The sequence below is a fragment of the Balaenoptera musculus genome, chromosome 4, assembly GCF_009873245.2.
Source record: "Balaenoptera musculus isolate JJ_BM4_2016_0621 chromosome 4, mBalMus1.pri.v3, whole genome shotgun sequence".
Lineage (NCBI taxonomy): Eukaryota > Metazoa > Chordata > Mammalia > Artiodactyla > Balaenopteridae > Balaenoptera > Balaenoptera musculus.
This window is the reverse complement of record NC_045788.1, coordinates 24129268-24153422: the sequence shown is the minus strand read 5'-3', so window position 1 is coordinate 24153422 and position 24155 is coordinate 24129268. Positions and strand designations below refer to the sequence as shown.

The 24155-nt window shown below is 40.5% G+C and overlaps 1 protein-coding gene across 3 annotated transcripts in view; it reads left to right on the top strand.

Moving 5' to 3' along the window:
• The window catches only part of SLC9A9 (solute carrier family 9 member A9), a 541542-nt gene that overhangs the window by 318422 nt on the left and 198965 nt on the right, over positions 1-24155 (top strand). For all 3 annotated transcript variants that reach the window (XM_036851048.1, XM_036851049.1, XM_036851050.1), the window contains exons 10-11: positions 9069-9182; positions 10892-11003. In XM_036851048.1, coding sequence (XP_036706943.1) covers positions 9069-9182; positions 10892-11003 — 226 coding nt within the window. The remainder of the gene's footprint in view (positions 1-9068; positions 9183-10891; positions 11004-24155) is intronic.

The window sequence follows — 24155 nt, the reverse complement described above, 5'->3', positions numbered from 1 at the left end:
CTGAAAAAGAAGCTCAACAAAGTTAATCGGTGTAAAATAAGAGTTTTCTGGAGTTCAATACAAGCACTGACAATCTACATTCACTACATTTTAACTCTCCATTACAAAGCAACAAGTCAAGCAAACTTAATTTTCATCAGCTATTGATTTAGTGATATTCGTGCCTTCATAAAAATCATTTGGCAGCTGTTTTCTAATTACATGGCATTATTCAGTTGTCATATATTTTTGTCTCATTTTCATTGATTTCTCTGATTTATAAAGACTCTTTCACATGTTCCAGTTTCTTATCATGTTTAGCACAATGTTCTACTCTAAGCTTCAAACCTTCTATTGAATGCCTTTCCATAATCCAATCCACCATAGTTCAGAAATTGAATTCAAAATCTTCTTCATAATTAAAATGCTTTTTAACCCTTCATTGTGATTTTTTTCTTTGTCAGTCAAATAAATGAACTCTTTAACCATCTGGAAAACAAAAAATTAAGAGTTTGAATATTACTATTTACATATAATATAAAGTTGTGTTATATACTTGTATCAGACTTAAAATCAGATTGAAATACATAAGAAAAAATATATACCTCTTTACATTCTAAATTGTGAAAAACCTACCTCCATGTATTGTACAAGAGATGACCTCAAAGCAAAAGGAAAAGTTGAACAAAGAGTTTGGTCAGGTTAGATAGCAAATCAGTTGAACTAGTCTTCAAATTACTTTCCCTCAAAAATAGGAGGTGGGGTAAGGGTGGTAAAATAGTTTTTTCTGAGAAGTTCTGGTTACTGTCGTACCATTACAGTAAATTATTCAAAATTATCTAATTCAGAAAGTTTATCAAAGGAATTCAAATATGATAGATGCACTAACATAAATGACAGTGTTTATTAGGTGTAACATAACATGAAGCAAAGAATCTCTGGAAATTTTCAAGCTAGCTTTACAACTAAGTGTTATTCCAAACACATGCTTCAACTTCTCAATCTGAAATACTGAGGCAAAGCCTTTCTCAGTGAATACTGGTTTGGCTCTAGTGTTTTGCATTTGTCCTGATATTCTATGCATTACATTGTGAAATAGCTGATCATAAAACAACACTGAGTAATGTCCTTAATACTAGGCATTTTAGTTTGTAACACTTTCATCAAGGAAATGGGATGGCAGGAAGAAGTCAAACACAGCTCACAGTGTTTGGGGCTCAATATACTGTATGTTGCCAGTGGCAAATCTTCATGTAGAAAGAGCACAATATTCTCATGGTGGATTGAACAATATATCCTCAACCATGTTGTGGGTGGTCGTCACTCAGATCAGTGGCAAGGGCTGGGGTATTGGTATTCAACTCAGAGACCCAAAGAAATGACATCATTAGAAATCTTCCTTTTTGTGTACATTCTTCACACTCCCGCTCAAGAAAGAATTGAGCATAGGCTAATTATAAAGATAAAAAGACACACAAGATGAATAAGAAAAGAGATTAAGAATAGCTAAATGAAAAAGTAGAAGAAATGGGATATTGACCTTTAAAATTTTTGATAATGTGTGAATTTTTTTATACCGATGCCTAACAATATCGATGTTTCTCTTGGTTTTTTCATTAAAAGATGTTTTTAAAGCATGGATTTAATTTCTTCAAAGAACATATATTGTTTCAACTAGCTAATTTATTTGTTGGCCAAACCACCGAGAAATTATGTTATGCCGTCTCCTTTTTTTTTTTTTTTTTTTTCCTAAAGGCCAGTACTATTAGATTTGCTGAGAAGATCCTTCTGGAGAACACTTATTTGAACATAATTCTGGTGACTCTAACCCCCCAAGCCTTTGCAGGTATTCTAGACTAGAGGCTCCACATGCCAACCACAAACTCCTAGCAAAATGTTTACTTTCAAGACTAACAAGACTGTAGGATGAAAAGTGGCATTTGCTGCCTACACTGTAAAATTGCCTAAACTGCAACTCTTCTGATAGAAATCCCCTTTCTGCTGTTAGAGCAAAGCAGTATGGAATAAAATGATACCCTACTTGACTTATTTTTTTTATGAACTAAAGAAGTAGAAGTAGGAGCAGTAGTTGAAAGTGATAGAGAACCAAATTTCAGCTCAACATAAGGAAAGATTTTCTTACAGTTATAGATGTCTAAAAATGCCATTTGCTTCCTTGGTAAGTGGTGAGGTTTTGGCTGTGCTCAGTTGTAAGCTGGAGAGCCCGTTAACAAGAGTGTTGGAGCAATCAAGCATTGGCTAGATGTCTGGACTACATACATCACAAGGTGACTCTACCTTTGAAATTTGTGTTCCTATGTTGTGGTGTGCCTGTGTGTGTGCATGTGTGTGTGTGTGTGTTTAAATTCATCAAAATAGATCTAAGGCCAGTCTTATTTGGGGAACCAATATTCCTGATCAATATCATGATAATAAGAACTTTGAAGTTGCAGACTTGAGAAGTTATTCTTAACCTAATAGTGTATTAACTTAAATGCAACCTTACAAAACTCTACACTTTTACCCTAATAGCCCCCAAAAAAGGAAGAATCAAAACTGGGAAACCTCCAGAAATAAGAACACTATTATCAGTGTTTACTGGCTAAAGTAATTTAGCAAATTCATAGAAAATAACCTTCCCCTTAAGTTATAAGCTCAAGGATTTCAAGAAAATCTGGCTTTAGCATTTATTCAGTTTAATGAAGCTCAATTCCTTGTAGCTGTAACTACATTTATTTCCTATATTAGCTTTACTTACTTAATGATGCCTATTCATCTTCTTAAAATGTGTTCTGTTGTGTTTTTATAGGCTGTGCTTTTGAAATTCTCATGTTTTTAAAAAGTCAAATTAAGTTTAAAAGAAAACAATGAAAAATGCAGGGGACAGGAGAGAGCTGGGTAGCAGCCAGGAGTGCATAAGGAACCCAAGAATTCTCAAACAAAGAAATATTGGGTTGGCCAAAAGTTTCATTTGTTTTTTTTTTCTGTAAGATGGCTCTAGTAGCACTTAGCTGTCTTTAACTTCATTCGAAACAATTTTGTTAGATTGTATGTGACAGCTGTCATATCAGCATGCATTTTAAAAAGACATCAAAATTGGTGAATTTTTGTGTAGCCATTTTAATATTGAAGATGGAAGAAAAATAGCAACATTTTCAGCATATTATGCTTTCTTATTTCAAGAAAGGTAAAAACGCGACTGAGATGCAAAAAGAGATTTGTGCAGTGTATGGAGAAGGTGCTGTGACTGATTGAACGTGTCAAAAGTGGTTTGCAAAGTTTCGCACTGGAGATTTCTCGCTGGACGATGCTCCGCGGTCGGGTAGACCAGTTGACGTTGATAGCGATCAAATCGAGACATTACCTGAGAGCAATCAATGTTCTACCACGCGGGAGATAGCCGACATGCTCAAAATACCCAAATCAAGCATTGAAAATCATTTGCACCAGCTTGGTTAGCTCAGTAAAAGAGCTCTCTGAGCCTCCTTTACTTCAGGGCCTGTATAGTCCTAACCTTGAAGAATCTGATCTTGGATTTGGAGCCCACCTGCTGCAAATGGGGCAGAGACATTGCATGAAGTTTGTCTTATTTTAGGCCATAGATAGATAAATAGATAGAGATATAAAGATATATATATATATGTATCATAATATATATATATAAAACCGTATACAATCATTATATAAGGCACAGTGAAAAGTCCAGAATTTCTCTAAGGGGAAAGGGGTGAATGGGAAGGAGATTTGTCTTGAAGTTACAAATGCATGGCAAGACCTTTGTTTTTTACTTCTTGTATTTTGAGAGGAGGGAAAGGGTTGGAAGAATTGACTTTGGTGAGCGGATGGTAGTAGACATTGCGTGGGGATAAGTATCCCCTACCTCAAGTCACCCCCTGCATCCACTAGTTGGGTACAAGGAAATTTACCTTTCGGGTTTCTTTACTTGAAAAACAATGTGGTCAGAGTCACAGATATCTTCCCTACCAACCAAGAGTTGCTCTGATGAGCAAACGGGATGTATATATGAATGAAACTATACTTTGCAGACTGTAATGTGTTACAAATATTCACCAATACTATTATTACAAACTTCTTGCTGTCCCTGAACCTGAATCTTGTCTAATGGAGAAGCAGCCTAGTCTGGCAGAAGTGGCATGGGCCTTGGACAAAACTCAGGACAACTCAGTTCTTCCCTTTATTGTGCTTTACGTGGGCAAATGCATTACTATGGTTGAGTGCAATTTCCCCAACTGTAAAATAGAAATAATATCAATTTATGAGTTTTCTTTTCATAATGACATGAATTGCTAAAAATGTTTAAAGCAAGCAAAAGCCTTTAACTCATTCCCTAGCACAAGTTAAGTCCTAAAAAAATGAGTCCCATTAGCATTATTACTATTTTAGAAGTAGTAATACTGATATTATTACAGTGTCCTAAATCTAGAAGAGGATCTCAAAGGATTGCACTTGTACTTATTTGTAACTATAGATCTTCAGCTTCCTAATGAGAGGCTTTACTCTGGGAACCATGACCTTGACTGGCAACAAAGCTTTCAGATCCCTTATGTCCTGGTGGTAAAGGTCACAGGTCTTCAGCACAATTCAAGTCCTATGCTACCTGTAGAGCCCACAGGAATTATTGGGTTCACCTTGAACAGATTTCCTCAGGACTTGGGACTAAGCAAATATTAGAATCCCAGGAGCAAAACTTTATAATTTTAATAGAATATATTGTAATGTTTGTTTGCAAATCCCCCAATATAGGAATAAAAATTGTTTACTTGTATTCCAGTTTGTTCAGAGTAGTTATAGATATACCCAATAATGTATAAAAAAATGAAATCTGAGATATTCTCTAAAGAAGGCTCCCCGTTAGCAATAAGGGCAAATTTTATTAACAAACAAACAAAAAATTAATCCCAGGGCAAAATTATGGGGAAAATAAAAGAATATATTTAGTTCTTTCTTTCCTTTCACTTTTATTATAGTTTTGTAGGTTCTTTAACATCCCAATTAAAATGAATTTCAGTGCATTACTTGGCCAAGTAAATGAAAGTCAATATGTTGACACAAACTTTAAGTCAAATAAAAGCCATATTGAGGAGTTCATGTGAATTTAATTAGTATTAGTTAAGCAGGGTATAGTGAACTGTAATATTTCTGTATATGAACCACAGTAATATGGTTGTTTCATTCTTTTACTAATAGGAGAAAAAGTCAATCAGAATTAGTAATAAACATATTTTATAAAACAGATGATATGACTTTTTCTTACTTTCTAGTAAGTACAGTAAGTAACACCAACTGAAAAACATAGTATCGAATAAGTCTTTAGAGAACACGGTTTGCTGACCAGATTAAGTTGTTTAACATGTAAGTTGTTACCATGAACTTTCAGAGTTTTTAAACACAGATTGTCCTCTTATGCAGTTTAAATATTTCCCTAGTCTTGCTTGCCCTATTAAACGTGCTTTTTTGTCCTGAAGAAAAGCTTTGCTAAGCAAATATTACTTTTAACCTGGGTCCCCTCCTCAGGCTCACAAACTGTGAATTAAGGGAAATAAAACAAATGTTGCTTACTGTACTGGATAAATAAAATGTTGACTCAAGTTATTTTTCATTGACCCTGAGTGGGAAGGAAGTAGATTTGAGGTTATTCGTATTAAATACTGAATTAACTAGTTTGACATTTATTATTATTATTATTATTATTATTATTATTATTATTATTATTATTGGTTTGGGGGTGGAGTTTGTTCTTTTTTCTTTTTTCTAAAATTGACCAGTAAATCTATTCCCTCAGTAATTGACTACTCTGGGCCAGACTCAGGCAATGAAGGTTTAAAGGTCAAATTGGTTGCTTCTGTCAGCTTGGCCTTAGTGTACATTCTCTTTCTGAAACATGTCTTCAGGAGATTTTTGCATGTGAAACACAAAGTTGAATTTGCCCACACATTTTCATTAAGTGCCCTGAGAAGGAAGTTATTATGAAGCCTATTCATTCAGAGGATTGTTGTTACATGATATAAATAGACAAAGGAGTGCTAATCAGTGCTGCTGCCTTGCTATGAAGGGAATCTTTTTTAAAATGCTAACAACCATCTAAAATTTAAAATAAGTGAGTCTATTAGATTGTCAAAGGTTTTTTTAAAATGGATAAAAATTAATTTTGGCAAGAGTGTGAGGAAAGGGCAGCCTCCACACCACTATTAGAGATGTAAATTGGTATTATCTTTCTGAAGGGCAGACTGGTAGTATGTTGAAAAAGAAAAATTAATATATATCCTTTGACAGAAGTAGCCCATATCTAGGAATTTCACCTAAGGAGTAATCACTCAGCTGGGGAGAGAGATTTGTATAAAGATGCTCAGTGCAGCATTGTTTATAAGGGGAAAATCTGAAACAACCACATGTCTAATAATGGGTAATAATAGATACAGTGACATAAAATTGGGTATGAAGATACAAAGGGATATTGTGCTGCCATTAAAAATTGTCCAGTAGATTGAGATTTATTGCCATGGAAAGAGGCTTGTGAAATATTACTGAGTTAATTAAAGTAAATTATATAAAAATACGGTCAGATTTATGTAACATTATGCATGTTGTCTACATAATCTATGGATCTGTGAATAAAGAGATCACTGAAAAAGATGTTCCACAAAAAGACAAATGCTTTTTTTGGTTGTTGTTTGTATTCTCCTGCACTCAAGAACAATTTTTAAAGAAAATAAGAAAAATATTAGAAATAGATAAGAATGCTTGATAACTTCCTGAAAGTAAAAAGATGAAGAGTTGGTGCTTGAGCAAGGCTAAAGAAGGAAAACATTTGGGAAGTATTTTATTCCACTTTAAAATTTTTGTTATAATTTAATTCAGTTTTTTAAGCTATGAAAGTAACATGTTCATGGTAAAAAACAAAATTTAATAGGAATGTCAAACGTCTGTAAAGTGGAGTGCAAGTTATGTGTATATGTATATGTATATGTTAATACACGATGGATTCATATGTATACAAACATATCCTTTGTTTCCTTAGCTTACTTTTTTTTTCAGTGTCTCACAATCAGACGTTCTAACTCCAGCTAATAATTGCTGAATTCATCACACACATTTCTGAACCAAACACGCTGGGCTGAGCGTGGGGAAAGACGTGGACCACAGAGGCAAACTGGGGTGTGACGACTAACAAGAGGCTGAATGGATCCTAGTCAGCAAAACGTCCCCTCTAGAGTAAAATACACTTGGGCTGGGGACCGGAGAAGGAGAAGCCCTATGAATTTAACCTTGATATGTGATTATTAACGTCAGAAACTGGGTAGCTGCTCTGGACTGCGTGTCTCCCCCTAACCCCCTTCAAATTCATTTGTTGAAGTCCTAATCCCCAGTGTGATGGCATTTGGAGGTGGGGCCTTTGGGAGGTAATTAGGTCATGAGGGTGAAGTGCTCATGAATGGAATTAGTGCCTTCAGAAAAAGAGACACAGGAGAGAAGATCTCTCTTTCTCTCTGCCATGTAAGGATACAGCAAGTAGGCTGCTGTTTGCAAACCAGGAAGAGGACCCTCACCAGAACCAAATCAGCCAGCACCTGGATCTTGGACTTCCCAGACCCAGAGCTATGATAAATAAATTTCTGTTGTTCAAGGCACCCAGTCTATAGTATTTTGTTATAGCAGCCTGACATGTTATGGCAGATTAAGACAGCAGCCAAACCTCACTTTTTGAAAAAGTAAAGACCTAATGAGATAGAAAAGTGTCCCCCATCTCCTATATTTCCCCCCATATTTTCAAGTTGTCTGTGGTTATTTGAGTGACGGTGTTTGTTTAGATGGGCTGGCCTAGAATGTAAAGTGAGTACTCAGGATAATTGACGATCGCTACCCCTGCAGAAAGACCATCCTGTACCAAAAGAGCTGTTTTTTTTTTTTAATCCATTCTTTCTATTACTGGTTTTAAATAATGTGTCTGACAAGATTCTCCTTTTCTTTCTGTCAGCTGTCAGTGAACAGGTATTGGACATTATTTGTGGGGCTGTAAATACATTACATGAAAAAATAATGAGTCCTCAAAAAATCAAGAGAAATGTCTCCGGCGATGTTTACCTAACATGGTGATTTATGTAGGTCTGGGAAAGAAGTTTCAGAACTTCCAAATGAAGAGTCTGGAACATAAACTAAAATCTCTTCTAAATCTGCCTTTGCTGTAGCCCCTGGACACCTTTCCCTTTCACTTCTCATCCGGAAGTTGGAGAATGTTTTTCTTGTTCAACTTAAATCGTTTAGTTAATGGTCTAAGGATAACTCTTGGGAGCATCCCTCAGCATAACATGTTATTACTCTGTCCCTCTGACTGAATTTGATGTATCTATTGTGTTCTTGCTGAATTAACTGATCCCTGGGATTAATCATTTTCTTTTTACCAGCTAGAGATTGTAGACATTTAATGGATATACCTGCATCAGTCAATTTAATGACTCTCATTGTCTGAAGTTTGAAATATACTGATTATTCTAATGTTGAAATATAATCGACATTCATCCTCACTACAGGTTTCTAAGTTTTCCAGGTTTGCCCTTCCTGCCTGCCTGAGGAACGTAATTTAGCTAAAGGTTTTTTTTTTTTTTTAATTTAGTTCTCCAGGGTCTGGGAACTCAAGTGCATCTACTGGGTGATGTGCAGAAGGGGCTAAACAATTCTTGCATCATTCACTACGGTACACGTTAAGCAGATCATGCAGTTTCAGTTTCTGTAACAGGGACTATTCTTTCATCCTAGTAGGAATTGTTCCATGGAGGATCATAACAGTTAATTGCACCCTGGGGCATCTCTGGCAGCCTTGCAGTTGGAAAGGAGGGTGGGATGTTGACGCAGCTGCAGCATCTGTCACTGGGTAGAGAGCCAGGGTAGAGTCAGCTGACCTGGCAGGATAGGCAGGGCCCCTGCACCCCACCAGAGGCTGAGCAAAAGGCCAAAGAATGGCCTTCCCAGATACAGGAGGACCATCCAGTCACCAAGTACAGTCACAGGAAATTAAATGGACTCAAAGCTGAGTCATAATTCATGGGTTTTGTTTTCTGTTTTGTTTTCAGTTGTTTGAATTTATGAACTTCTTGGCTGAGAATGTCATCTTCTGTTACATGGGCCTGGCGCTGTTCACGTTCCAGAATCATATCTTTAATGCTCTTTTCATCCTTGGAGCCTTTGTATCCTTTGAAATACAGAACAATGGGTGATGAGAAAAGAGAACAAACTACTTACCTTTAGTGATTATTCTGTTAAATTGTTAAAGTAATTTCCTCAGGTTTACTGCAAAGCTCAAATTCAAGGCAGACAAGTAATTCTAATTAGGGGGGGAAAGCATCCTAAGAAATTGGGGCCTTTATTAAATGTTATGGTTCAGGATAAAAAGTTTGGAAAATCACTGCAACGAAGAGTAGCCCCCGCTCACCGCAACTAGAGAAAGCCCGTGTGCAGCAACGAAGATCCAATGCAGCCAAAAATAAATAAAACTAAAAACAAAACAAAACAAAAATTTGGAAAATACTGAGGGAAGTAAGGGGGAAAAACTAAAAGAAAATGACATTTTTTGAACATTCAAAATATGTTTAACTCACATTATGAATCATTTACATAAAAATTATGTCAATCCATTTTTTATATTTAATCTGCATTAGAATGTATCAGAAGACAGCCAGGATTTAGAACTTCAGAAATACTTACAGTGCAAGATGGTAAAATCTTTTTTTCCAGTGAGGACTTTGAAAAAAAGATAGAGTAAAGATCAAGTGAAATTAACATGATAGATGTGCTTTCAATGTCTTAAGCATTGTGCACATGTAAGTTTATTTTAATAAGATAGCCCCTTTCCTGTAAGTAAAAGGACAGGTAAAATCTAGACTTGAGTTTTAATGCAGGGGGCTTTTCTAGCTCTAGGTCTGGGGTATAAGCATTCCCAGTAGGAAGGGATGTCTATCAGAAAGGATACTGAGCCACTGCAGATGTCCCCAGGGACAGTCAGCAGCTGTTGTCCTTGTTCCCACTTGGAAAATGGGCAGATGGCCCCTCGGATCACAGGCAGATGATCGTAACAGCTAGGAGAGCCAACTCCTCTCTGGAAGCCAGGGTCCAACTAAGCACCTGCACCTACCTCTTGTTCTCTTTTCATTGAGCAGTCAAGTGAATTTTCAAATTCCATCCAAAACCTGGATCTTAGAAGGAAGCTCCCTCTTCCCAAATAACTCCATCCCATTTGAGGACAAACTAGAATAGACGGACTATCAGGGAAGGAGTCCAAGATGTCAAAAGGGGAGAGATGACTACCACAAATATTTTCATAGATTTTTAACCTAGAAAGCTTGGATTTTAGTGAAACACCTCTTAAAGCAGAAGTTGTATTATACATTTAGACAGGCAGTTCCTCTCATAATTAAATCCACTAAAAGAAAAAAACTAAGTGAAACTTGCTAGGTTTAAGGAGTATAAACTGATGGAAAGTAAGATGATAGTCATGAGCTGAAGCACATTTATCCTTTCTAAAGTGCTGCTTGAGAGGATGACGCCACAGCCTCGGAACGGTCCCTGCCTCACATTTTGCAGCAGAACTGAGTGTAGAGTCAGTTATCAGCCACATAAACATGATGAGAAAATTTACAGTGATTGAAATGGTATTGGGTTAACAATTTTAAACCGAGTATGTGTTCAAAGAAGACAGAATTCTGTACTGTTTCTGGAAAGGAACTGACATTGAAAAATGAATTTTGGAAGCAAGTTGGACATACATGTATAGACATGTTTATTCCTGTTTTCTGGGTCGTAATATAGAGAAGCTTAAGGACATAATATTTAAAGCTCAAGAACTCTCACCCTTATTGCAGCAACATTTTCCTCAATGTTTCCCCGTGCTTATCCACAGCTAGCAATTTTTGTAGCCAGAGCATGCAACATATATCCCCTCTCCTTCCTCCTGAATCTGGGCCGGAAACACAAGATCCCCTGGAACTTTCAGCACATGATGATGTTTTCAGGTAGGTGAACTACATTGTGTGTCAGTGCACGTCTTCTCTCGTAATTTCCCAGTACTTGGAAAACCATGAGGATACTTGGAGTCCTTCTGGGGAAGCATAACTGCTCTTTATCCCATTGTGCATACTACCATGTGGATATCCATACATTCTGGACAACAATGGGATTTTTTTCTTTTTTCCAGAAGGGAAATGAAATTAAAGGGAATCTTGTTGGAATGGCCTCAAGGTTCAGTATCTACCAGAAACTGGCCTGGAGTAGGCATTGGACTTTCCCCTGACTTATTTCAGATCAATTTTCACTTGGGAGAATTTGCATAATTTAATAATTTCATAAATTGCATACTGGCAGGTAAATAGTGTGTAAATGGTACCATTTTTGTTCAATGTTAAAGCTCCTTCTCCTTAGAACCCCTGCTCCTTCCCTAATGCCAAGCTCCAGGAACTTCTTATGGTTAATACAAAAGCAAATCATATCTAAGTATGATCAGTTATTAGTTGAGAAAACAAGTACTAATTGCACTCTCACCAAATGCCAAGAGCCATTCTAGGCACAGGTGAATGAAATCGACAGGATCTCTGCTCTCAAACCATACCTGGAGGCTCTTTTTTTCCCAAAGAAAATAAACAAAATGAATTTGCTGACCCTGAACTACTCTGGGGATTCTGTTTCTCTCTGTTCAATTAATCTTCCTACCATCAGCCTTTTCTTGTTTGGAGACCTTTCCCCTTACGTGCCTTCTATGTATTTGTGCACTTACATTACACTCAGAGGTAGTTCATTGGAAGATGCATGAGAGTAAAACAAAACTGCTTCAGAACAGAGCAAACAAAATTTGGGGTATACAGGGAGATATGGAAAGAGTGAGAAAAACTATCATTTATTGAATATCTGCTGTTTGCCACTCACTATATATCAATCCTGTAAAGCAGATATTAACCCATTTTGTATATGGAAAAACTGAGATTCAGGATCTCAAAGAGGTCAAGTAACTTGGCCAAGGATGAAATCATCCCTAAACCCAGGTCTGTGAGACTTCACCTCAAACCCAACTAAGAGTCCCAAATCCACATTTTTAGAAGTAGTACTAGGAATAAAAGGCTTGTTTCACCTTCAGTTCCCTCCTAGCCTGTTCCACACAGTAAAGGGTGGGAGCTCTCAGGCTGAGAACGAGTCATTTAATCAAGTACTGGCACATGGAGACCCAGAGTTTAAAAATGTCCTTCTGTAGGCCTCTGACAGTGCTTCTCTACATTCCCAGACATGCCAGCGGGGTGAGAGAGGGAGTCATACAGAGGATAATTCGTACCGATAGGTGATCTTTGACTTAGAGCAGTGATGAACTTTGGTAATGATTGACTCCTATTATGGGAAAGCAAAAGGCAAATTGGATCACATAAATAAGAAGTCGGCACTGGGTTGCAGTTTTGCAAAGCATTTCTAGGAGCTGGGAAGCACTTTTCCTTCTTTCCCATCAAAATACCAGTAGCTTTACTCTGGAGAATGGTGGTTTATTTTTAAAACTTGGAGATTATATTTTAAACAATGCTGTTATTTTACAAAGAAGATTGTGAGAGAAATGCAAGGTTTAGATAGCCATGTTGGGATGTGAAGTGTCTGCCCAAATAACCTCGTGGCTTGGTGGTTTTCTGGATTTGGCACCTTCTATGTTTGCTTAGCTGTTGGATTGGAGCTGCATTAAAAACTGAGGCCAGCAGTATGGTGTGTATGACCAGGGGATGTGAGGAAGCCCAGAATTCGGTGATACCTTTATGATATTCTAAATCAGGGAGTCAGCAAACTATGGCCTTTGAACCAAATCTAGCCCACAGGAATTTTGTAAATAAAGTTGGAACACAGCTATACCCCTCTGTTTACATATTGTCTGTGGCTGCCTTTTGTGCTATAAGAGCAGAGGTGAATGTTGCAACAGAAATTGTATGGCCCACGAAACCTAAAATATTTACTATCTGGCCCTGTTCTAGATCATCTTCATCCTCTAGAAGAAAAATAATAACCCCATCACTTTAATGGGATTGACATTAATAGTTTAATTCAAGGGAATATCCATCTGCTAGTTCCTATCATTAAGAACATTGGATTTTCCACTAAAAACAGTCTTCTTAGCTTTAAAATGAGGAGATTGTAATGTTACATGGTTATGTAATGGAATCATAGATGCTCAACTCCAAAGTCACTTTATACCTTTCTAAGGCCTTTTGTGGGTAATGTTTTGAGACTCATAGCCAGGGCAAGGTAAGATAGGCACTCTTGGTCTCTTCCTGCAGATTAAAAAAAAGAAAGAGAGAGAGAAAGACATGGAGAGTTTTTGAGTATCTTGCTCATGATCTGACAACTCATTAAGAGATGAAATTGAGACTTGAACCCAGGCCTCTTGACTTTGAACTTAGAGCCTTCTCACCTGTCTTGACACAACTTCAGATTTACCCTCGAGGTCATGAGAACAAAAGTTAAATCAAAACCGTGCCCTTCCTAGCCCAGGCCAACTCCAGCATGTCTCAACATGTCTCTCATGCAAACCTGACCCCGATCCTGTTCACAGTAAACCACACACGTGGGTGACACCCCTCCCAGCCATAGGCTCAGGTTCTACACTGCACCCACTGACCCCCTTCAGAGTGTAGGAAGGATCAGAGGAGTTCACCATGTGCAGAGCAGTACTTTTCTTCAAAAGAGAATGGTTCAGACCGGGCTTTGATTTTCTGCATGAATTCTGATATGCCGTACCTCACTCAGGACCTAAAGTTTTAAATATATTTGCCAGGAAGTAAAGAATTTAAAAGGTCAACATAAGATAATGTAAGCCTGAGGAGGAAGTGAAAAAGCAGATCAAATAACACACTATCTAGCCTTTTCTGGGTGTGTGGTCACCACAGCTACTGAAACCAGAAGAAACAGCCAAACCCCTTGAAGAATATTTGCATTATAATGTAGTTTAATGTTATTGATTATGTCTAGAGTGGTTTTGGTCATCCAGTAAGAAGGATAAGTTTAGAAGCTCTCTGGTGGAAACTAGTTGTCCATGCCTCACTAATAAATTTAGATGGAGCCTTTCTTTACATAGCTTAAAACATTTTTTCAAAGAGTCCTCTGGAGAAGGTAAACAACAATGACCCTCGATCTAAAATGGGAGCGTGAATTTATTTACACAATCCCTCAATCAGTCACCCAGCCACTCATTCAGCAGACACTCCCTGACAGGCTCTCTTTGGTAGGTATTTGGGTGAATGAAGACAGCAACGAGAACCCTGCCCTTAAGGTGGCTTGCAGCCTAAGAGAGAGAACTTGACTTTGGGCCAAGCTTGGTTCACTAAGCCCATGCACCACAGATGGTTCAAAGACCAATCAAATAAGAGCCAGAACTTCTGTCTTAGTCAATTACACCTACTATTTGACAAAGCCTTTTCCATCACCTTTACCCTCACCTTGTGCATGCCTTTTTGCACTGGGCAGGTAGAGAACTGGTGATGTTTTTCAAGCAGAGTGGATTTACTTGTAAAGTTAAAGAAGCTTCAGTTTTAAGCTCCCCGTGTCCACCTTCCAAGACCCTGGGATGGGCGCTAGCAGTGTGTCCAGATGGTATATAAAATTTGTGAAAGGTGTTTTTGTATCATTTTTCTTAAAGAGGATCCAAAAATGTGTAAGTTTCAGGCCCCACAAAACCTGAATCAGACCCGTTTCCAAATCTGGATGCGCCTGGAGGTGACAGTTTGCAGAGGGATCCAGCTGCTTATGACTTACCTCCTGGTGGGGAGCACACACTACCGGCAGTGAGCATTGAAGCAAGGCGTGGAGCTGTGTAGATGGCTGGGGTACAGCAGTGTTTTTGAGCAAAGCTCACATTGTTCATGGATGACCCTACTGCCACTTCCACCACCCTGTGCCCTCCCCCCCTCCCCCCTCCTCCCCCCTTCCCCCCCTTTGCTCACTTTAACTGGCTCTAGAGGTCAAAGGTCTCCACCTTTGACCTCTAGAGCCAGTTAAACTGAGCGAAGCAACTGTCAGGACCCAGATTGAATTTCTCACCTAGCACAGACCCTACCCGATTGGTTTTGTGTAGTCTAGTAATCCACACACATGCAGCCTTGGAACCTTAAAATGAGGTCTCAAGGTCAGGAGTAGTGTGGTCTCTCTGCCTCATTTGCCTTGAGAAGCTTTTAATAACGCAAATTCTGTTTTTGGTAGCTAGGTTGCAGTTAAGAGTCAGTTGGGGAAGTTTACCCTGAGACATTTTCAGACCTTCTTTAAATTCAAGGCCAGGAGTTCATAACTGCTCTGCTGTATCATGTGACACCCAGCACAAAGGACTTAAGAGGACCGCTAAGATCCCCTGAAACTGTTCCTGTCCCTCTCAGCACAGCCCTAGTTAGTGCCTGGCGTGAGCTGCCCTGCCCAGCGCTCAGCTCCCTTGAAACCGGAGAAGCAGAGCTCTGCGGTTTAAATTAAAGGAGGGGATGTGCTTTGCACAAATTACCTTTCCTATTGATGTGGCGCATATTACAAAGACCGGGCCTCTTGTTTTAATTCAAATCCATGTGCTGCAATTTTGATTTAATTTAAAACTAAATAAGAGCCGGGAGTTGCTTGAAGGAGGGGAAAGACCAAGCCCAATTGAGCCCCTGCAGCCTTCCTGAAACCACCACCGTGGCTGGGGACTTTAACCTACTGGGCTTCAGAGGTTCCGTGCAGAGCTGCTGTGCTGATCCGGATGGAACGGAGGCCCTGAAGCACCCGGGCAGGTTCAAGGGGCCCAACGGTGTGTCACAGGACATAATTCTCCAATTTGTCCATTTCTGTTGCACTTTGAAGAGACATTGCAACCCTGATGTGTCCTATTGCATAAACTGGGAAGGGTTTTTAACCAGGGAAATGTGACCTCAGTGTATGGATATAATATAAAACCTCATCCATGAGTCTACATAGCCATAAAGACAACAGCACCAAGCGTGGCCAGGCTTTGCTGCTATGTTGCTTGTCTCTCATTTGATTGTCCCCAGCACTCATTAGCATTCAGATAGCCGCTGGCACCAAAGAACTGAGAGAAAGGCCTGGAAGTAAAACTTTAAGAAAATTTTCCCATTAGCATTCAGTTTTTTCCCCCTTAATGGTAAAAAGACTGCCATTACTATTCAAGTTCTGGGAAATACTGTATAGAACCTCAGTGTTCTACAGAAGGACAGCTTAAGGACCACTGCCCAGGTGTAGGTGACGACCTTTCTCAGTGTCTTTTTGGTGAGCCACCAATCAGGCCATTGTCAGAGCCAGTCTGAGACTTTGATCGAGAAGTGGCCTTCCCAGTTGATTTGTCAGTTACAACCAGGAAGAAAACATAAGTGGAATTCATGAAAGTGAAGAGTCAAGGTTATTTTTTCAGCAGCGCCTAGGAACAGGACTCTGTGTCTATGACCACCCAAATTAATGGAACGCTATTAATCCACCAGGACTGTCCCACAATAGCTACCAGCCACCATGTAAAAGGGACACATCCATGCTTTGTTGATCCTTCAGACCCAAAAGTGTGGTCCAGGGGCCAGCAGCTACGACATCACTTGGGGTCTCTTTAGAAATGCTGAATCCAAAGCTGCTTTCTAACAAAATCCCCAGGCAATTCGCAGGCACGTGGAAGTTTGAGAAGCGCATCCCAGAACATAATCACGATTCGTGGTTTCTGTTCTGAAGCTCTCTCTTCAGTCCATTCCTCCCACCTTATTCTGTTCTGCTTTGGACCCTCTTGGGTACCAGTCCTGCTTCTTGTTCTTCCCCTTGCGGTCTGATCAGCACAGCAATGTTTACCCAGTTACAGAATCTCCTCCAGTTCCTCGAGTACGTGGAACTCTTTCCCTGCTCACTCAGGCTCTCCATCTGCCCGGACCCCTTTCCACACCCCCCCACCACCCTCACTCGTTTACTCAGCTAATACCTTTTATCCTTCAGATCTTGGCTTAGACATCACTTCCTGTAGGAAACCTTGTAACTCCTCAAGTCTGGGTTGATGTCCCTCTCCTCTGTTTCCATAACACCCAATACTTCTCCTCTCCTAGTACCCATCACATGCTACCATGATTTTTGGTTTGCCTGCCTGTGTGCCCCTCTAGACAGGGAGCTTTGTGAGGCCAAATACTTATCTGTTTCATTCACTCTGTACCTCAGCACCCAGCCCACTACTTGAACCTTCCACAAATAATTGACGGATGAATAGGCAAATGAACAACCTACAACAATGTCTATGCAACTAAAAGTGTACATTTCACTAAAATTTCACTTAAGGACTATCCATTCCTGTTCTATCAGCCTGGAAACTTCTGAATCCAGAATTGACCCCAAAGGCAGCTCTCAGACCATGTTTGCCCAGGTGGGAGATAAGCAACAATAAATTTAAGGAAAGAGATCAACAAATAAAGACTTTTGTTTTTGAAATAAAAGAAAATATTTTTCACCTACTCACTTCAGGCTAAAAAACCCTTCCCTGAGCATTCGTAACAGTAAACATTGTTAACACTTCCTCAACAGTAGCATTCGGATATGAAACTATTTTTCAAATCTTTGCTTGCTTTGTGTTGGATGGATGTTTATGATTTCCAGTTAAAGACCTAAGATCTCATTAAAAACCCTGGGACTTTTATATGAGCCAAATGATTTTTTGTTGTTGTTTTAAAGAATTCTGCTACCATTTACTTTTTTTAAAATTATTTATTTATTTATTTATATTTATTTATGGCTGTGTTGGGTCTTCGTTTCTGTGCGAGGGCTTTCTCTAGTTGCGGCAAGTGGGAGCCACTCTTCATCGCGGTGCGCGGGCCTCTCACTATCACGGCCTCTCTTGTTGCGGAGCACAGGCTCCAGACGCGCAGGCTCAGTAATTGTGGCTCATGGGCCTAGTTGCTCCGTGGCACGTGGGATCTTCCCAGACCAGGGCTCAAACCCGTGTCCCCTGCATTGGCAGGCAGATTCTCAACCACTGCGCCACCAGGGAAGCCCAAGCCAAATGATTTGAATCAAGAATCAGGCTTGAGGGCTTCCCTGGTGGCACAGTGGTTGACACTCTGCCTGCTAATGCAGGGGACACGGGTTCGAGCCCTGGTCTGGGAGGATCCCACATGCCGCGGAGCAGCTGGGCCCGTGAGCCACAATTACTGAGCCTGCGCGTCTGGAGCCTGTGCTCCGCAACAAGAGAGGCCGCGATAAGAGGAGGCCCGCGCACCGCGATGAAGAGTGGCCCCCGCTCGCCGCAGCTGGAGAAGGCCCTCGCACAGAAACGAAGACCCAACACAGCCACAAATAAATAAATTAAAAAAAAAAAAAAAAAAAAAAAATGCCACCTCAAAATATGCCACTTTGGCATAAATATGAAAAAAAAAAAAAAAAAAAAAAAAAAAAAAAAAAAAAAAAAAAAAAAAAAGAATCAGGCTTGACTTCAGCTCAGGAAAAAGATTTCTTTAAATGTATATACAAGTGTTGTCTGAGAGTCTGAGTCTTCTAAGCAACAGGACTGTTTCTTTTTTGGCTTGCGGGGATCTTAGTTCCCCGACCAAGGGTCGAACCCGGGCTTGGCAGTGAAAGCGCCAGGTCCTAACCACTGGACCGCCAGGGAATTCCCGACAGGACTCCTTCTCTCCTTGTCTCTTCCTTTGTTCATCCTTCCAGAGAGCGACAGCCCAGATGACGCCATCATGCTGTCAAGCATTCCTTGCCAAGCCTTCCTCTTCGCAGCCCCTCTCCCAGAGTCCAGTGTTCCCTCCCGCTCCCGTGGTGGTACATCTCCTTCCTGCTCTGGGTGTATCTTGTGCAATTAATTAGGCCACTCTCTCTTCTTACCAGTACAAGGTTACTAACCAGCTAATGGGACATAGGCTGAGGACATTTTCTCTGTTAGAGAGGATGAACTTCTACCAAGTCCCCACCTCTCTCACGTGGCACCCACTGTGGCGTGGGGCAGGCATTAGTGAACAGGTGGCTGACGGGTGAAGGTCTACTGAGGTCTTCAGATGGGGCAGGGTTAACCAGCTTATGCAGAAAATGAGTCATGAAAATGTTCTAACCAGCGTATCAAACAGTCAGAAAAAAGACATCTTGAATAACAAATAACCACGTGCCGCGTTGCCGTGACAAAGCAGACAAGCACGGTAGGTCCGTATGAACTGAAGATCCCATTAAGTCCTCATGGTTTCAAATGCTGAGAAAAGTTTATGTGATGATGACAAATTCAGAACATCTGAGAACGAGCTCTGAGCTACAGCCAGCCCCATAGTGTTCTCCTATGATTAGGTCAAAATAGCATATTCTTCACGTAGTTCCAAAATAAATTTACAGTAAAAGTTATTAGCTCTTGCATTTTTAAGCGGCATGTTAGATTCTATTGGGCAGCCCACATATTTTCTAAATAGGAACTACTGTTTTGGTGAAATGCAGAGGGCTCAGGCTCTGAAGCAGTCTCAGCCATGGGCCGCTCTATGCTTAACTCTCTCTAAACCTCAGCTCCCGTGGCTGTAAAATGGTACTTACCTTAGACGGTCAGTGTTGAAAACCAGAGCAGAAAGTGTGTATAAAATGCCTGGCACAGGGACCGCCACTTAGGCCACATTCGACAATTGGGAGTTTCCATCACTTTCTTTAACCACCAGAGAGGGGATAGCCGTTAGTGCTTCACAGAGACATGATTCATATAAACTCACAACTGCTCTCGGAAAAACCTCCTATCAGAGATTAAGGTTTTCATTCTAAATAAGGTTTGACCGTCAGATCGCTGCTGAGGACCTAGTCTGAGGCCAGTGCTAAGTGCCAGTGACATACCTGTGGAAGGCAAGATCCAAGGCTCCACTCCCCTCCCCTTCATTCAAGGACAATTGCTGATATTCTACTTTTAGTTGCAGCAGTGACCTCCTCCTGGCACTAAGACATGAAACGTTGTAAACTCAAAAGTGAAACTCAAAATACCAGTTTTTGTGAGGAAAATATATTGTAGCCCCCTCTGGGGCAAGTTGACACATACAAAATGCCACTATCTACTTTTAGACATTTGTTGAGTGTGAAAAAGTGGCAAGGCCTTGTAGATTACCCAACCGCACTATATAGAGAGAGTAGCCAATAAGAACACTCTAGGCCCTGAGAGACACTGAGTAATGAAAGGGGACAACCCAGAACACTTGTCACCTCTCCCTGTGTTTCAAGGATAAGGCCTTAGATACAGAAAAATAAATAATCTTATTTAATTTGGGAACTTTCTGTGTGCATTTCAGTTTTTCAGGAGTGTCACAGATACCACAAATGTCTGACTGATAGTTTTAACCAAGCTAACTTGTCCACTGAGGAAAACAAAAGGACCACATTGTTTTTCCCTGTTTTCTTCCTGAATTTGCTTACTAATTGCTTGCTTGTTTTTGGCATTCGGTAGACATAACCTTAGAAAACCATCAATACACACGAACCAAGCTCAAAAAATAAGTCTGTCTGTGCCATGCATAAATCCCTCTAATTCAGCCCTCAGGTTCTGTGGATAGAGTTCAGAAGAAGTCAATAGGACTGACTCTAGTAAGTTATATGTGCAAATAAGCAAGAAGCAGTTACATTTAAAAATGCCTTGTGCTAAATTTCCACAGGGCCATTACATCATTTAGGAATTTTCAGCACTTGCTGTAATATACTGGGGACATTCCAGTGCTGTTTGGGCAACCAAATCCTTCACAGACAGACCAAACCTCTGTGAGTAGGGCTGGGTCCCAGCCGCACTGCCCAGCCTCCCACTGACCCTCTTCCAAAAGCACCAGGAACTTTTAGAGACCTGTGGTCGCACTCGAGGGCAGGAGGAGACACCAGAGATGCCCTGCCTGTGAATAACAGCCTTTTCCTCCCTTTACAGGATCCTCAGTCCCACTCACCGTCCACTTCCCTCAGTGCCTGAAAAATGTCACTAGACTTTCCTGGAGCTGTTTTAAATTCCACAAGTAAACGTGAAAGCATGCATGTTAACTATTTTAAAAAGCACACCCTTCAGGAGAATTGTGTGCTACCCTTCCCCAGCAGATTTCTTCCTTCCAATTGTTTTCTTCCTGGCAGGAAGCTCATTTTGGCTGCATGCGGAAATGGGGGTTTTGACTGGAGAGTCAAATACCGATCATTTTAGAGTAGGGTGGCTGGGACTGGGATGGGGAGGGCAGCACGAAGGCGGTAATGCGCGGAAGGGGAGAGAGAGACAGAGACACAGAGACACAGAGAGAGAAGGCACAGAAAGAATTGGGGAGGGAGAGCAAAGGCAAAACATCTTTTTCAAAATGTTGCCTCAGGTTGATCGTCTGCCTAGGAAAGGGGAAGAAAATTTTCTTCTTCGCATCTTTCCTAAAAATTCAAATTATTAAGATAATCATGATTTTTTATCTTTGTTATGGGTTATATATTCAATGGGGGGAATGAAACAGATTGAATAACGAGCCATACCATTTACTATGTAACCTTGGCTACTCCATCCTTCCCAGCCCATATTCCCTCATCTGTTAAGAAAATATTCTGTGATTCTACAGGGACATGTAAGGGAGAGAGATGTAGGGTAGGTAGATGTAGAGAGCCTTATGATAGGCTAAGCTGCTAGAACACACAGACTCCTAAAATTCAGTTGTTGAACCACAGTAGTAAATCCTCTCTCATTCAAGTCACAGGTAGGGTTGATATTAACATGAGGGTGGGGGAAAGATGCCTCTCCTCCAGGTGGTGATTCAGATATCACCAGGCTCCTTCCATCTTGTGGCATCATAATCCCCTAAATCAAGGGTTCTAAAAGTGTGGTCCCCGGACCAGCAGTATCAGCAACACCTGGAAACTTGTTAGAAATGCAAATCCTCAAGCCCCACCACCCACTGACTGAAATCAGACACTCTGGGGGTGGAGCCCAACAATCTAAGGTTGAACAGGTCCTCCAGGTAATTCTGATGTAGCTAAAGTCTGGGAGCTACTGCTATAGGGATTCATCATGATTTATAACTGGCTGGTAGAACGGGAAAGAGAGACTGGGGTCGGTAGCTTTTCTTAAAAGCCTGGGCCCAGAAATGACATGTGTCACCTCTGCTCTCATTTCTCTGGTGAGAACCAGCTGTATTCCTAGCTGCAAGAGACGCTAGGAAATGTAGTTTATGCAGTTATAGCAGCATAGCATGGATGATAAAAATAGGTTCCGGTGGACAGATAGCCATCTTTGCCAAAATAGCCCTCTGCAGTAGGAACATTTTTAGCGTTGCTCCTATGGGAAAAAGCAATCCAGTGTCTTTCTCAAACCAGCAACTATTGATATTTGGGGGCTGATAATTCCTTTTTGTGGGGTCTGTCTTGTACATGGTAGGATATTTAGCAGCACCCCTGGTCTCTACCCACTAGATTAACATTAGCGCCTCCCACCTTCCAGTTGTGGACAATCACAAATGTCCTCAGACATTGCCAAATATTCCCTGGGGGACAAACTCACCCAAGTTGAGAACCACTGGTCAAATAGGAAACTTATAAGTTGACCTTTGAAACACAAGCTGGCCATAAGTTGGGTACTGCTCACAGAAAGTTGACTTTCTTCTGATCTCTCTTAGCCTTTCTCTTGAAACCCTCCATTGAAGATTTCAGCTAGTGGCAAGGATTATTCCACAGTTTCCTACCACATCTACCTTCCCTACGTAAAAATAAACTTCCAAAGACAGAGGCATCTATGCATGTTGACTCAGAGCTGTGACAGAGCTAATCCTATTTACAATTACCCTTCCTGGCTGCCTAAGTTGTCCAAAAACACACTTCATTTTATGCAAAAATATATTGAAGTTACGTCGCATTCCTTCTCAGTGGCCTTAGGTTTAAATGATTCAAGTTCAGGAAGAGAGATGAAGGAAAGAAAGTTCTGCTTGTCTAACACAGACTTAGTTTCCAGAAAAACTCAATTTATTTTTGAATGCAGAGGCTTTTTCACTGAAACAATCTGTTGGCTTCGTTTCCATGTGATAAAACGACGTTGAACTGAAAATGGGACTGTATAACAAGGTTGTACTATCCTAGAAAATGTATTTTGAAATCAGACTGACATTTTTGCTGAAAGTAGTTACCTTTTGCAAGGCCATGGGACTTCAGCAAAGGTAAAAGCAATACATAATTCTATTGTAGACTCAAACTAGGGTTTGATTTATCAGAGTGATGTACTTGAAATGAAAGGAAAAAAGGTATTGCAATGGATTATATCCCAAATGAAAAGAAAGGCAGCAAAATAACTTATCTAAGGGATATTTCTTTTAAAGAATGGGTCAGTTTCTCAGGGACATTTCTCCATCCCTGTCCAACTACTGTTCATTTTCCTTTGGATTCCAATTGTGTTTCAAAGGCAAAATATGATCTTTCCCTCATCCATTCACTCATGCATTTATCCAATGCTTAAGGAATGCCTACTATATGAGAGGCACCATCCTAGCACTGGGCCTGCTGTCACTGAGCTCACTTTCTTGTGGAGGGACACAGGTCTTAAAGGCTAAAAAACAAACTTATAATTTCAGATGGTGATCCGTGTAATAAATGACATGTAAAAAAGGCCTGGGTTCAAGTGGAGGGCACTTAGATGGCATGGTCAGGGCAGCCTTTCTGAGGACTGAAATGATGAAGAGGAGCAGCCAGGGCTGGGGGCCGGCAGGGGAGACTGGGGAAGGGGGCGAGGGGAAGCCTGAGAAGAGCAGCACAAAGTCCTTAAAGCAAGAAAAAACATGGTTTAAAATAAGCTTTATCTTCCCACACTTTTCAAACTCCAAACTTTCCTCCTAACTCCCCACTGTCTCCAGTAAAGAAGACTCTAACCTCTCCCCTGAACTCCAGACTCTTAGATCCAACCACCCACTCAACCTCTGCGCTTGTATCAATACCAGGGATCATAAATTTCACATGGCTGGAATATAACCCTTGATCTCCCCCAGACACCCCAATATGCTCTTCCCACAGTTTCCCCCAATTCTTCCAGTTGTTCAGGCCATAAGTTCTTGGAGTTCTCTCTTCTTCTCCTACGCCTCATCCAACCCATCAGCAAATATTGTCAACCTTTGACATTATTCCAGTACTTACCATGCTACCATCCTGTTCTGATGCACTTCCGCTTCTTGCCTGGATTATGCAACAGGCTTCTCACTGAC